This window comes from Typopeltis vanoorti, chromosome 6 (genome assembly GCF_054136105.1).
Source record: "Typopeltis vanoorti isolate ZY-2024b chromosome 6, IOZ_Tvanoo_1.0, whole genome shotgun sequence".
Taxonomy (NCBI): domain Eukaryota; kingdom Metazoa; phylum Arthropoda; class Arachnida; order Uropygi; family Thelyphonidae; genus Typopeltis; species Typopeltis vanoorti.
The window spans coordinates 11,871,892-11,886,930 of NC_143554.1; the positions used below are offsets into that span (position 1 = coordinate 11,871,892).

General features: G+C 34.0%; 1 protein-coding gene across 1 annotated transcript in view; it reads left to right on the forward strand.

The window, feature by feature from the left end:
- Nsun5 (Nop2/Sun-like domain containing protein 5) overlaps positions 1-12,691 on the forward strand; it is a 61,144-nt gene extending 48,453 nt beyond the window's left edge. Inside the window, exon 6 of the mRNA XM_090394670.1 lies at positions 11,390-12,691. Coding sequence (XP_090250796.1) covers positions 11,390-12,638 — 1,249 coding nt within the window. The 3' untranslated portion in view covers positions 12,639-12,691. The remainder of the gene's footprint in view (positions 1-11,389) is intronic.
- The last annotated feature ends 2,348 nt before the right edge of the window (positions 12,692-15,039 follow it).

The following is a 15,039-nucleotide window of genomic DNA, read 5'->3' on the forward strand; positions in this document are numbered from 1 at the left end:
TGCTGTTAATATATATATATATATTCTGGAACCATATGAACTGTTAGAAATCACTTATTAGACTGAGAATCTTTACTGGATCCATTGCTATGTAAACTGGAAATCAATAAAATTTCTTTGGTTGTAACTGAAATAAATCCTATATGGATTAATGGCTACAAAAATTTCCCACTTATCTCTTTATGCAAGGATCCTCTTTCATCTTTACATTTCTAACTTTTTTTTTAATTTCTCCTCAGTCTTCATATTTTGATGACACAAAAACTACACAGTTTTTCTCCTGCTATGTTCCTTTCCTACTCCCTGAACCGCTGAACACTTAGCAATGTTTGATAACATTCTTTTTACAACTGTGCATGCTTGAAATACATTAGGGCAACTTCTGCTCCAGTCCACATTGTTGCTGCCATTACTGTTTTTAACATACTTGAAATGACAATAAAGTTCTTTTAATTCTGCAGAAATGATTATTTGATTATAATAACATTATGAAACAAGCAGAATCTATAACAATTCTACATTTCCCAATCCTTTATGCACTGAGGTAAGTTTCATTTAATTATTTTCACAATGTGAATACAGTAGTAACCATTGCTTCCCTCATCCTAACATAATTTGTAAGCAATATTTGTCTAGATAACAAACAACACCAACATTACAAATGTTTTTTTTGACAGCTCATACAGAATTATAATTATGTTTTAATATCTAATTTAAATACATTTATTTCACATCTAAGCAAGACTTCAGCAGCCAGAAACAAAAATAACATCTCAAAACATCTTTTGCTTACAACATATAAAAAGAAGTACTCATTTAAATAACTGCTTTCTACAAAATATATTATTACTAATTCTTAACTTTAATTAATTTTCATATATTTTTAACTTGTGAGATATCTGAATTTTAATACAGATATCCTACAATACTATCTTTGTTGCTTCCATTCTGTTTCCATGTGAAGACTTGTACTAGATTGATTTATGAATATAACATCATCTGCGAAGTGAATTTTGACATCAGATTTAATACCACTGTACTTAATGTGATCGATATAGATGATGAATAAAAGTGAAGATAGCAAGAACCTTGTCATATCATACACCTGATTTGACATCAAACCAAATTTTTATACCTTCTATAATTCTAACTGCTGACTTGCAACTTAAAGTATATATATTGTATTGTATGGTATTCTGTTTACACCCTATAATTGTACCATTTTGAACAGCTTTTCTCTTGGTATGCCTTTGTTGTGTGCCTTTTCGATCCACAAAACTTAAATATATCACTTTTTTATAATCCAGATGAATCCCAAATATTTGTCTTAAAATTAAAAATCTGATCTTGACAATCTGTCCTGTCTGAAACTAGGTTGTTCTTCCTCATCTTTCTCTTCCACAGTTTTTCTTAGCCTCTTATTAAGTATGCTTGCATAATTCTTACTTGATCATCCAGTAATGAAATTTCTGTGTAATTCTCACATTCAGTTTTATTTCTATTTTTATAGATGGGTGCTATGAGAAGTCTACTCCAGTCATCCAGAATATGACTTTCTAAACAGGTCTTCTCAATTATGCAGTGTAGCAACTGTAAAACATTTGTCCCCATATATGAGCATTTCTGGTCAATTATCTTAATGTTATCTACTTACCCTGGCAGCCTTTTCACATTTCATGTTTCTGTTGGTGCTTTCTAGTTCACATATTGATATATATACTCCTGATTATATTATTCTTGAATATCTTCTACAACTGTTCTTACACTGCTTGTTTGGTTTATCAATCTGTCAAAGTACTTACTCCGGACATCCTGAATATTTTTATATTCAGTTCCTGTATCACCTTTATCATCTATGATAAAGGTGAAAGCAGTTTACAGTACTCTTTCCTCTATTTCCAAAAGACGTTCTTAGGTTTTTGGAAAAGCTTAAGAACATCTTTTCACGTTCTTTCTCCAGTAAGTGAGTCAGTGATCTCACACAAAGCAGTGAAATTTATCCCCACCTGTGTCATAAGCTTAGGCAACTTTTATGTTTGCTATCAATTGTAAAATTAATTGGGAATTTTAAATATCTGTAGCAAGGCTTCACATTTTGATGTATATGTGTATGTGTTTAATTATTATTATTATTAAGAGACACCTCCAGGGAGCCAGGAACTAAACTCATTGAGGGAAGCTTTTTGCACCAGTTGTCATACCTGTTTTTGAATTCATTTATGCTAATTATACACATATAACATCCATTGGTAGTCCATTCCAATCATGCACCACTCCATGAGAGAAAAAGCTAGCCTTCATCCTCTTCTTGACAGCATTCATTCTCAACTTCCAAGGATGTCCCTCACATCCTTTCTCCACCCTCCATAAAATGAAAAATTCCATCTACTGAAATTCTGCGTAACCCTTTCAGAGGTTTGTAAGTCTCAATCATATCAGCCCTATTTTTCCTGTTTGCTAGTGTCTGCAGCGTACAAATTCTCAGTTGTCTCCATAATCAGCATTCCACACCTGATATCATTTTTGACAGACTCCTTTGCACTCTCTCCACTGTATCAGAATCACCACAGAAACTAGGAGACCAGACCTGTGTCTAATAGTCCAAGTGATATCTTATCAAAGCCTTGTAAAGAGGCAAAATGGCTTCTTTATCTTTGCATGTCAAGATTCATTTCAGCATTGCAATTATTCTCCATGTTGTATATACAATTTTTGCTATATGACCCTTGAACTTTAACTTCCTGTCCACTAAAACTTAAAGATCCCTAGCCAAACAGTTTCTGCTATACAGTCCCACTAATATAATTCAACATTGGATATCTAATCACACCAAAGTGCATGACTTCACATGTATTAACATTGAAATGACAGCCATTTTCACATACCCAAAATTCGAACCTATTGAAATCGTTCTTTTTTGGGTGCTTAAGAGTCAAAGCTGTATAACTGAGAGGAGACCTCCACATAGCCTTTAAAAGAATGCGGAGAACCGACCAGGGCTTCTGACTTAATGTCCAATCCTCACCTTCTTGTGGTGCACCCTAGTGGGTATATAACTGGATACTCAATGAACGAGGATGGGCTGACAATTTGGGATTTAGCCGACCAAATTGTATTCTTATTGGTTAAACCAAAATAAAAAATGATGGTACAGCATGACAAAATTTCAAGCCGGCTGGGGCGTCGCCAAGTTAAACAAGGCCCTCCCCCCCTTGTTTTCGCCAGGGAACCAGGGCGAACAGCGAAAAGTCAGCTACTGGAAGAAACCTGAAAACACACCCCAACTCAACATCACCAGAGTTAAAGATCGGTACTATCAACATAAGAAGCTTGAATGGCAAAGAAATAGAACTAGCTGAGGAATTAGATAAGTACCAGATCGGCATAATAGGGGTGACTGAAACAAAAAAGACAAAAATTGGTGAGATCTTTCTGAGCAATAAATACAAAATGTTATATTCAGGCAATGACAATCAAGGAAAAAAAGGAGTAGCCATAGTATTCAACACAAAATATGAGGCTAATCTTCTTGAATGGCACGCAGTCTCAAGTAGAGTGATGTGGGCAAATATGAGAATGGGGAACTGGACAATGAGACTTATTTGTGCCTATGGTCCCACAGAAGGTTCTACTAAGGTAGAAATGGAGGAATTTTTTGATGCTTTTAGAAAAAGCAACTGACACAATGAAAAAGGAAAAGTTGGTCCTTGTTGGAGATTTGAATAGCAGAGTAGGAAATGATTCTCAGACATACAAAAATATTTTGGGAAAATTTGGAGAAAAGAGCAAAGCTAATAATAATGACAAATACCTGTTGGATTTCTGCTCAGGACATGGACTCGTTATTACTAATACCATGTTCCAACATACAAATGTGCACAAATTCACATGGAGAGAAGAGGCAAGGAATAAGAAAAGTCTCATTGACTATGTTATTGTTGACAGTGATGTTTTCTCCCTGGTGCAGGACACCAGAGTGTACAGAGGATTTGAAATTGGAAGCGATCACTATTTAGTCTTTAGCAGCAAAAAAGTGAATTTCATATTGAAAAGAATAACATGCAAGAAAGTGTTAAAGCGAATAAAAGTTGAGCAGCTCTCAGATGTGAACTGTAGACTAAAATACACAAAGATTATTGAAGAAAAAATGAAAGAGTTTGAGAACAGTAACCAACCTTGGAGATTCAATGGCAAACCTTGAAGAAAACCCTGATTGATTCAGCTAGAGAGGCACACATGGTGAAGTTGTCTGCAAGGATAGAAAAATTAGAACTCCATGGTGGACAGAGGCAGTGAAGGAAAAGAACAAATCATATCAAAAGTTCCTGGCAAATAAGTCAGCTTGTGGTCTTACAGAATACAGAGACAAATGTAAGAAAGCTAAACACTGTGTAAAACTAGCTAAACAGAAGTCATGGGAGGACTTAGAAAATAAGTTTTCTATGTTCTTGGCTAGAACATAGAAAATAAATATCAAGAAGGTTGTAAGATATTCTGGAGGTTGTTGAAGAAGCTTAGAAATGGAGGGAAGAGTGCTGTAAAAGGAGTTAGAGATGATAAAGGTGATATGAAAACAAGAGAAAAAGATATCCTTGAAGTATGGAGTGATTACTTTGAAAAATTGCTAAATGAAACAAGCAGTGATAGCACAGTGGTAAAAAAAACACTCAACAGGCATACAGTCAGGAATATATATCCATACTTGAAGTAGAAAAAGCCATCAAAGACTTGAAATGTGGAAAGGCAGCAGGAGTAGATGATATTTGACCAGAAATGCTGACGTATGGTGGTATAAAAGTCTTACAGTGGCTGCACTGCATAGTTCAGAAAGCCTGGACAGAGGGACGAATTCCCAGTGATTGGAGTAGAGCTCGAATAGTGCCCATATATAAAAAGAGAAATAAAATTGACTGTGAGAATTACAGAGGTATTTCCCTAATGAGTGTTCCTGGCAAGATCTATGCAAGTATACTTGAGAAAAAGTTGAGAAGAATTGTGGAAGAAAAGCTTGGTGAAGAACAAGCTGGATTCAGGTCAAATAGAGGCTGTCAGGATCAGGCAGATCCTCACTTTATGACAGATAGTTGAGAAAGCATGGGAATATAACAAAGATCTATATTTAAGTTTTGTCGATCTGGAAAAAGCATAAACAAGGTGCCAAGAGAGAAGCTATTCAATACATTACAGTTATATGATGTCAATGGGGCATTATATCAAGCAATACTTAGTCTTTATTTGAGTTGTAATTTAGCAGTTAGAATTGAAGGAAGTACAGGAAGATGGTTTAATATTAAATCTGGTGTCAGACTAGGATGTACATTATCCCCTCTGTTATTCATTATCTATATGGATCACATGATGAAGGAAAGTGGTATTAAACATATCAAAATCGGAGTTGTTAATGTCAGCTCTTTGCTTTATGCGGACGATGTTATACTTCTGAATAAATCTGCTACAAGCTTGCAAGATTCCCTGACTAAATTGAATAACTGTTGTAATAGATATGGTATGAATTTAGCATTAAAAAGACAAAGACAATGAAAATAGGTAGAATTGTTGAAAATGTCAACTGTGTTGTGAACGGGGAACCTGCAGAACAAGTGAAACATTTCATCTACTTAGGCACAATTTTTAGTGAAGATGGTAAATTAAATATGGAAATAGATAACAGAATCAACAAAGCTGGTATGGTAGGAAGTCAGTTGAATAAATTCATATGGAATAAGAGAGAAATTAGTCGGAACACTAAATTAGCTGTATTCAAGACAGTGTTCAAACCAGTTTACTTCTGAGGGCTGGGTCAGAAGTAAAACACTTGACCAAATACTAGAGACTGCAGATATGAGAGTCCTGAGAAAGATTATAGGCGTGAACAGATGGCATCAATGGCAATATCATATTAAAAACGAGGATATTAGGAAAGAACTTGACATTGTCGGCATCCAGGAATGCGTCAGCAGAGCTAATCTCAGGTGGTATGGTCACTTAAACAGAATGGGCTAGGAAAGATTAGCAAAACAAGTGTTCTCTGCCAGATTGGCAGGAAAACAACCCAGAGGAAGACCAAGATATAGGTGGATGGATACTGTACAATGTGCCTTAGACGATAGAAATATAAGATCTGATAATGATAATATTGGAGTCTTGACAAGTAATAGACTGATTTGGAGGAAAATTGTAGATAGGAAGTTAGTAATGGTGTAAATTTTTCATGTAGTGCTATCATATCCTGTACACCCCTCGAGGGTACATGTCAGGAATTTGATGATGATGATGAAATCGTTCTGCAGGTAATGCATATCAGCAGCACTCCTGATTACTCTACCTATCTTGGCATCATATCAAATAGCTGTATGTCACATGTAAAATCCTTCCCAATGTCATTAATGTATAGATTGAATAACAATGGACCAAAGACTGATTCTTTAGGCACACCACTGGTTGCCTTGAATCTTGCAGATTCACACCTTCAGTATATATATCTTGGATATCTGTTAATCCTTTTATCTATGCCGATGGTTTATAATCCAATCCCGTATTCTCCAATTTATTCAGCAGTCTTCTTTGTTGTATTCTATCCTAAGCCTTAGCAATATCCAAAAGTATCATGGTGTATCCATTCCTCTTGTCTAACTCAGTGGAAATATTATTACAAAACGTGAGCAAGTTGAAAACACGACCTTTCCGTAGTAAACTCATGCTGTTCGTTGCAAAGTGGAGATTCTCTGTCAGCCCATTTCTGAATGTGAGTCCTAACCAACTTTTCCAAAATCTTCACCACCACTCCTGAGATACTGATTAGCAATAGTTCGATACATCAGTCTTTGCAGCATGCTTATGCAATAGGATTGCCATACATTCTTTCCTCTCCTGTGGAATTTTTCCTGTTCTGAGACTCAAATTATTTAGCCTGGTCAAAGGAATAGCCAGTTCAGTTGAATAGTCTTTTAGCATCCATGCTGATATCCCATCAGTTCCTATTGCAAAATTCTTATTCAGTTTGTGCAACAGGTTTGTGGCAACAATAGGTTTGATGATGCCTATTTTTTGAGCTTGATAATGCACCAAATTTTGTATGTAGTGAATAATGACAGTCAGTTTGGAATAGGAGATGATCAGTACTGAAGTAGAGCAGGATATCTGATTTGTCTCCTTTTGAAGTTGAAAGGTGGGGGGGGGGTAAGCTGTTGATTTTAGTCAAAAGTGAGGATAGAATATCTTCAAGGTAGGACCAGATAGTGAAAACATCACCCACATAGGGTGTAGATGATGTTTTCACCATCTATAAGGTGTCTTCTAAGTGCTCATGGTAGAAATTGGCTGAGACAGATTAAAGAGGGTGCCCCATTGAAGTATACTCGATTTGCTTACAATGCTTATTTTTGCAGACAAAGTAATCAGAGTGGATGATGAAGTAAAACAATTTGACTTTGTCTGGGGAGAGAAGGCTGTATCTTAGACTCCAATCTCCTAAATACAGTTTTATACATACATATCCAGACCATCTCTGTACCACTCTTTTGATATACATGGACACTGTCTTTAACACAATTTGACTCCTTATGCAAAGGCCAACTCATGTCAGTTCTAATTTAAAAAAGAGAGAGAGAGAGAGGGTGGTCAGTAACATCTTCAGACATCATCTAACTCCAACAACAACAACTCTTATACTTTCCATAGGATATGATTTTTCAATAGTCTCTAAAAAAATGCTTTGTATAGATTTATCTCTACAACATTAAATGGAACTTTCTAGTGATGATGCCAACCAACATTGTGTGAAGTTTCTTCTCTTACTCAAGGCTAATTCCTCCCTCTCCTCAAACATCTCAACATTACAACAAAAAAATCCCTCCTTCTATGCAAGAAGAACCATTGATCACATTTCCACTAATGATTGTATCAATAAACTGATACAATTATCTTGATGAAGTTATCAGTCTGGACAAAAATACTATCAAAAAAAAAATGACTTGTTTTGCTAGAACCCCCCCCCCTCCATTTTTATTGTCTGCCAAAAATCAACAAAGAAGTCAGACCGATCATTAATTGTATTGACTTACCTTATTATAGCTACGTTTTATCTCAACTTTTTTGCTCTCAAATTGGCATATTCCACTCTTTTATATATAAAAAAACTCATTGGATTTCTTTGCCTAAAGTTAAAAACACTTATCTCTGTAGCCTACAAATATTCCTCTCAGTAAAACTCTTCAGTTAATTTCACAGTACTTCCTTTCTGACAGCCAAATTATTTGATTTCATCTGCTTTGGCTACTTTGCAAAAATAAACTTTATAAACAAATAGAAGGTACTTCAATGGAAGGTATCTTTCATCTGCATCCACCTTGAGCACCTGAAAGACAAGACAACTTATTCCTCCATATAACCACCATCAGTTTGGATGTTTTCACCATCAGCTCTCACCATCTGAAGATATTCTGTCTCATTTTTGACTAAAATCAAAAATTGACCTTCACTGGCTGTTACATTCAGCAAAATTTCGTGCATCATCAAAACCATGCTAAATCAGGCTCATGCGGTCTGCTCTAACCCTCAGGATCTCAAACTAGAACTAAATAACGTCCAGTGTATTTTGCAACAGAATAGCTTCTCCCCTTAGAAGATACAGCACGTTTTTGACTGCTACAGGCCATATCCAAAACGGAGATATCCAAAACACAAGGAACTTGTGTTTTGGATATCTCCGAACCAGTCTCGAAGATCCTCAAGAGATGCAACCGGTACATTTTTTTTTTTTTTTTCCCCATCAACAAACTCTCCTCCTGGCTACCTTCCCTAATGGATAATTGTCTCCTCTTTGGCCTTCTGGTGCTCACCAGGGTTTCTGTGTTTGTGACCACTTTTACTTGGACATCTAAGATATGCTGTAGATAGAAAGCAATACAAGAATCACCAGTCATGGCCTATAATAAGTCTGACAAGTCAGGATTAGCACAATGGAATTGACACTGACCACAGAATCATGTGATTGAATTGAGAACTTGTGTACTTCATCATTGCTGCTACAATTTTGAACAAATTTGAATGCTTTCACATCCTTTTTACAGAGAATGCTGAAGTGTCTATTACTACATTGTCCATACTTAAATCATAATTACTGCTTCTCATTACCAAGAATTTGGGAAAGTAATTTTTATCAGTCATCAGCAGTGTATATATATATTTTTAAATCGCATCTCATTTTTTGTTTCATATTATTTTACTTGTGCCTCCTATCATTTTGAAATTTATTGTTATGGGTCTGCTTTATTTTAATTCTCATTGCACTGAGGATGATCTTTTAGATTTAGATCAAAACAATTAAGTTGTTGTGTCTACGTGTTTCAGTAATCATTGTTTATCAGCCATAATGGTAATCACTCAAAATTATCCAGCATTCACTTAACTGGCTGCCTCATTTTACCTCACCTGTAATGAATGAACTGAAGGGGGGGGGGGAGAAGGTAATTGTAGAATTACCCCTCCAAGTCAGTTCATCCAAGAACTGAATGATCTGAGTCAGCTGGCTCAACATCTGAATAATTATAGATTAAGAATAATTCAAAACTCTTTACCATGCAAATGATGCACTGCAAAACCCCTCAATATTTGGGAAAGAGAACTAATTTCAGATCCTGTTTGCAGTAGAAGGAACTTTATCAGTCCATTTTTCAAAATTACTAATTATGGCAGAAAAAAGAAGTGTTTGTAGGTTTCTGCTTTTCCACGAATATTAAAACTTAATATATATATATATATATATATATATATACGAAGGTGGTCTGAAAAGTTCTCAGCCTCGACCATAGATGGCAACACTATCAGCAAGTTTTTTTTTCTAAGTTGGTACATCTGATACAAGCATCCATGTGAAATTGCAAGTCATTCTATCAAGTAGTTTGTATTATACAGCTGTCTGAAGCAAAAGTGTTGTCTGAATCCCTTGAAATGAATAAAATTGAGTATCGTGCAGTTATAACATTCTTTATAAAAGAAGGTTTAACGCCAAAATAAATTTATTCAAAGTTTATAAAAGTTTATGGGCTCTTCTCCTTCGTTTTCGACAATTAAGAAATGGGTTGCCCAATTTAAACACGGTCATACCAGCCTTGAAGATGATCCATGTGAAGTACATTCAAAAAGTGTAATAATACCAGAAATCATTGATCAAGTGCATGATATGGTATTGGATGCCTGGCGAGTCAAAGTGCCTGAAATTGCTGAGACTATAGGCATTTCAAAAAAAACGTGTAGGATATATTTTGCATGAAGAGTTGCATATGAAAAAGCTTTGTGCAAAATGGGTGCTGCGCTTGCTTACAGCAGGTCAAACACGCACTTGCGTGAAAATCTCTGAACAGTGCTTGGAGCATTTTAACAAGAATAATTTGTGCGTCGATTTATTACCATGGATGAGACTTGGATTCACCATTATACACCAGAATCCAAAAAACAGTCAAAATAGTGGACAGAAGTCAGTTGTTCAGTGGGAAAGGTCATGGCATCGGTGTTTTGGGTTGCTAAAGGCATTTTGTTTATTAATTATCTTGAAAAGGATAAAACAGTAACTGGGGAATATTATTCCAATCTTTTAACCAGACTAGATGAAAAAAATCGTGAGAAAAGGTCCAGTTTGCAGAAGGAAAAAAAATCATTTTTCATCAGGACAATGCATCTGCACTATGAATTGTTGAAACATCCACCCTATTCCCCAGATTTGGCTCCCTCTTACTTCTATCTCTTCCCAAAACTAAAATTCTTCCTTGCTGGTCAGAGTTTTTGTTCGAATCAAGAGGTGATTGCAGCTGTAGAGGGGTATTTTGCAGATCTTACTGAGAATCACTACAAGGATAGGATAATGGTGCTAGAGCATCGCTGGAATAAAGGTATTAATCTTAAGGGAGATTATGTTGAAAAATAAAAATAATTTTGAAATTATAAATTCGTTTTTTCATTGTTAGGCCAAGAACTTTTCAGACCACCATCGTATATATATATATATATATATATATATATATAAAATTTGGTGCTATGAGAATTTGTTATTCATTATAATGTTGCTCTACTGGCATTCATGGTGTTTGCATTTCACAGATATTTTTATGTGTACATTTTCATCACTGAACTTTGGTATAGTAGAAATACTTTAAATATCTTCCAGTATGGAATATAGAGAAGGAAGCATGTTTAGTCTGGAATAACCTATTCCTCTAACATAATTGAAAATATGTAAAAGTTTAAAAAAATGTTGTAAATATGATGTGTGATATCAAAGTTTCGTACTTTATAATGACATAAGTTGAGGACTTCCTGTATACTGTTGCAATTTATATATATTGTTTGCTATGCATGTATAATATACTCTTTGCTTGTTTATTTTTTGCAGAAAAATATATGCAACCGATATGAATGAAAGAAGGTTTCAGATTCTTAAAACAATGCTGAAGGATAAGGGTGTAAAATGCTGCATACCAATTTGTGAAGATTTCATGAACATAAATCCGCAAAAGCCACCCTATTCTTCTGTGGAATATATCTTAGTTGATCCTTCTTGTTCTGGTTCAGGCATGGTAAGTCGACTAGACTGTTTAACTGATGATGAAAATTCAAAAACATCTGAGCGCTTTATAAAGCTTCAGGCATTCCAAGCCACTTTGCTGAAGCATGCCCTTTCATTTCCTAAAGTGAAAAAAGTTGTTTACTCAACATGTTCCATACACGTTGAAGAAGACGAAAATGTTATTCAAGATGCATTGTATAAATATGGCCATCAGTTTAAAGTAGTTCACATTTTACCAGAATGGCCCACTCGTGGAAGCAAGGACTATGATTTTGGTCATCTCTGTCTAAGGGCTTATCCTGAGACTGATATAACCAATGGATTCTTTGTTGCAGCTTTTGAAAAAATAAGTAATGATTCCTTCACAAAGAATGGTAAATTAAATACAACTGCTGAAGTGGATCTGCAAGATCTTCCATCTGTTGGGAAACAGCATCCAAAAAAACAGAAAATTAAAATAACAAACTCTAAAATTACTGAAGAAAATCATGTTAATAAATCGAATCTCTGGTTGTCAAGTCATTCTGAGAAGCAGCATAAAGAGTGCAATGATAAATTCCAAGAAAATTCACTAACAGTTCAAGGACAGCTACAAAATGAGTATAAAAAAAAGAAACCGAAACATAAAATTAATTCTGAAATTGCTGGTGTTAATGATATATCTGAAAATTTTATTAACAGAAAACATGAAATTTCTGATTGTGCATATCCGGAGAAGTCAAATGAAAAACCAATGAGAACAGAAAAATACCATAATAAACAAAAACAGAAAAAGCAGAATCACTCTATGACTAATTCTCAAGAAAATTTGACACAAATGCAAGCACAACCAAAGAAACATTCTAAAAAACAGAAACAACAAGAGAAGCTATCTGAAGATTATCACAGTATCGAAACCAATGGTACAAGTGAAATGTCTGGTGAAATACTAATGAAGAAACACAGAAAATTGTCCAGTAGTGAATACCAAGATACATCGATGGAAATGCAAGAAAAGTCACAAAATTCCCATAAGAAACAAAAGCATAAAAAACATAAATTTAAAGAATGTCATGTTTTTGAAAGTGGTGATTAATAATGATGCATTTGAATAATGTAGTTAACAAGAAATAAAATACAGAAAAAATGCTTGAATAGTAATTACATGAAAAATGTACCAAAAATTAAAGTTGAAGACAAAAATATTAAAAAAAATAAATAAAAGGATCATACTAAATAATATCAGATTAGTGAATGTTGCAGTCTGAGTACTAATAAGAATCCCAAATTTTATTTAATACGAAGAATAATACTGCTATGTATAATAAAAAAAAAAAAAAAAAGGAAATGCACAAAAATAATTCAAAAATTAAAAAAATATATCCTGAAGAATAACAGTTGACTATTTTCTCTGGAATATTTCAAACATCATCTATTTTCAGTTTAAATTCATGAATGCCTGGTATTTAAGAGAAGATGCCTTATTAATGTTTAACTTTATAAAAGAAATACTGTTTGTTTAACTGTTTATACACTGTAACTATTTTTAACCTTCATTTTCATTATCATATGACATTAAGTACCATATGCTTTTTCCTAAAATTATGTTAATAATGCAATTCCAATTTGTTAATTTATATGGATGAGGACTTCAGGTGTGATAGTTATTCATTTTAATTATTTAATGATGTTCACAACTCAGAACTCTGCAAGAAAATAATACATATGTTAATTTATTAAGCTAATGGTGTCTACTAGATTTCAAACCAGTATTCTCAGGGAGCAAAAATAAATAAAAATACTTCTCATATGATACTAAGGATCGTCATCAGGTAAATACAGTAACATTTCAGATTATAATGGACATCTTATCATAGCATTCTCTAAGGCCAAATTTAAATACTAATTAGTTTAAAAGTTGTCATATTAATGCAGTCATATTTGTTGAGATTTGTAGAGTACCTCATTGCTGATAATGCCTTCAAACTTATCTCTCAGACTTGTAATGGCTTCTGTGTAGCATTATAGTTTTCCATGTAACTTCGTGTGATGTTGAGATGTTCTTCGCATGATCTGCCAGTCTGTCTGTCTTGATTGCCATAATGATGGCAGAATATGTATTTCTAATGTTCTTCAAGATGTTAATAGACTCTCTCTCTCTCCCACACCACACATATTAAGCAAAGTTGCAAGCTGATATACTTATTGATTGTCCTTTGGAGAAAAGATGAGGATTACTAATTTGACAAAGAATTTAAAAGTGGTGGGAAGGTTATATTTATTTATTTATTTAGCACTTTTGCTGTCTTCTCAGTTGTACCCCATACAGAGAATGGGATTAGTTTTGCTGCTATCTTTATATATCAAGGACAGGCATTAGTGTTTTAGCTAGTTTGCTGTGGTTTTAGGCATTGACAAAAAAAAAAAAAAAAGTATATAGCCTAGAAGTGGCATTGAAACAAATGTCATTGGTTGTTTTTGTTAAGGATACCATATTGTTGGGCTTAGTGAAGGCATCACTGTTTATATATCTTCTTGTATGTTCGTTTGTTTTTTTCCTGTAAAGATAAAAGATAATGACTGTTTGAAAGGCATGACTAATTTGTCTACTAAGGACAGACAGTTATTTCATTGTTTTTCTGTAGTGAAATATGTTTTTTAATGTTGATTATTTAAATGCACTAAAAAATCTATCTAATGTATCTGGACCATCAGGTCTAAGGCTTTGTTCTCTAAATATAGTATATAGAAATTATGTGGGAGTTGTGGTCTCATCTAGTTGTTTGTATATTTTTCTTCTTTCCATCTAAACTGACCAGAATAAGCAGTGCATTTGAATAATTTAGAAATTCCAGGAGTGGGGAAATGAGACTTAATAAGGTCAAGGGATTTCTTTTAGTGTACATTTTGTAAATAGAGATACATATATAAAAACTAATCATGAAGTCAGGATTTTTGAGGAAAAAGATTTATTAAATGGTTTTGAAACAAATAAAATTTGTTATAAAAGAAGGCAAATTTTCATTATCTTTTAAATGCACTGAATAAAACTTGAATTCTTAGAGTCCAAAAATAATATATCATAAATCATATTTTTGATATAAAACTGTTATTTTTGACCATGAGAACTATAAGAGAGAATGACTACTATTTGGGGGGGTTTTTGACCAAAAAAACCCAAATAATAGTTATTCTCTCCTATAAATCATATTTGTTACCTGCAAAATAATATGGAAGAGTTAAAACCAATTTAAAATAATAAATGATAACTTTCTTTTTTTCAAGTTTAGATTATTATATACAGCTTCAGTAGAGTCTAAAGATTCTATTTGCATCCAGTCTGTTTTTCTGATTTCGTCGTTTACTATTGTTTCATTTAGACTGCTTTTATACTGTTTTGTAGTCTCAGTGAGTTTTAAGGGTTCTGGTTCAGTGCATAACTGTAATGCAGTGATATAGTAGTCTGCCAGTTTGCACGTTATGACGGCTGCTGTGTA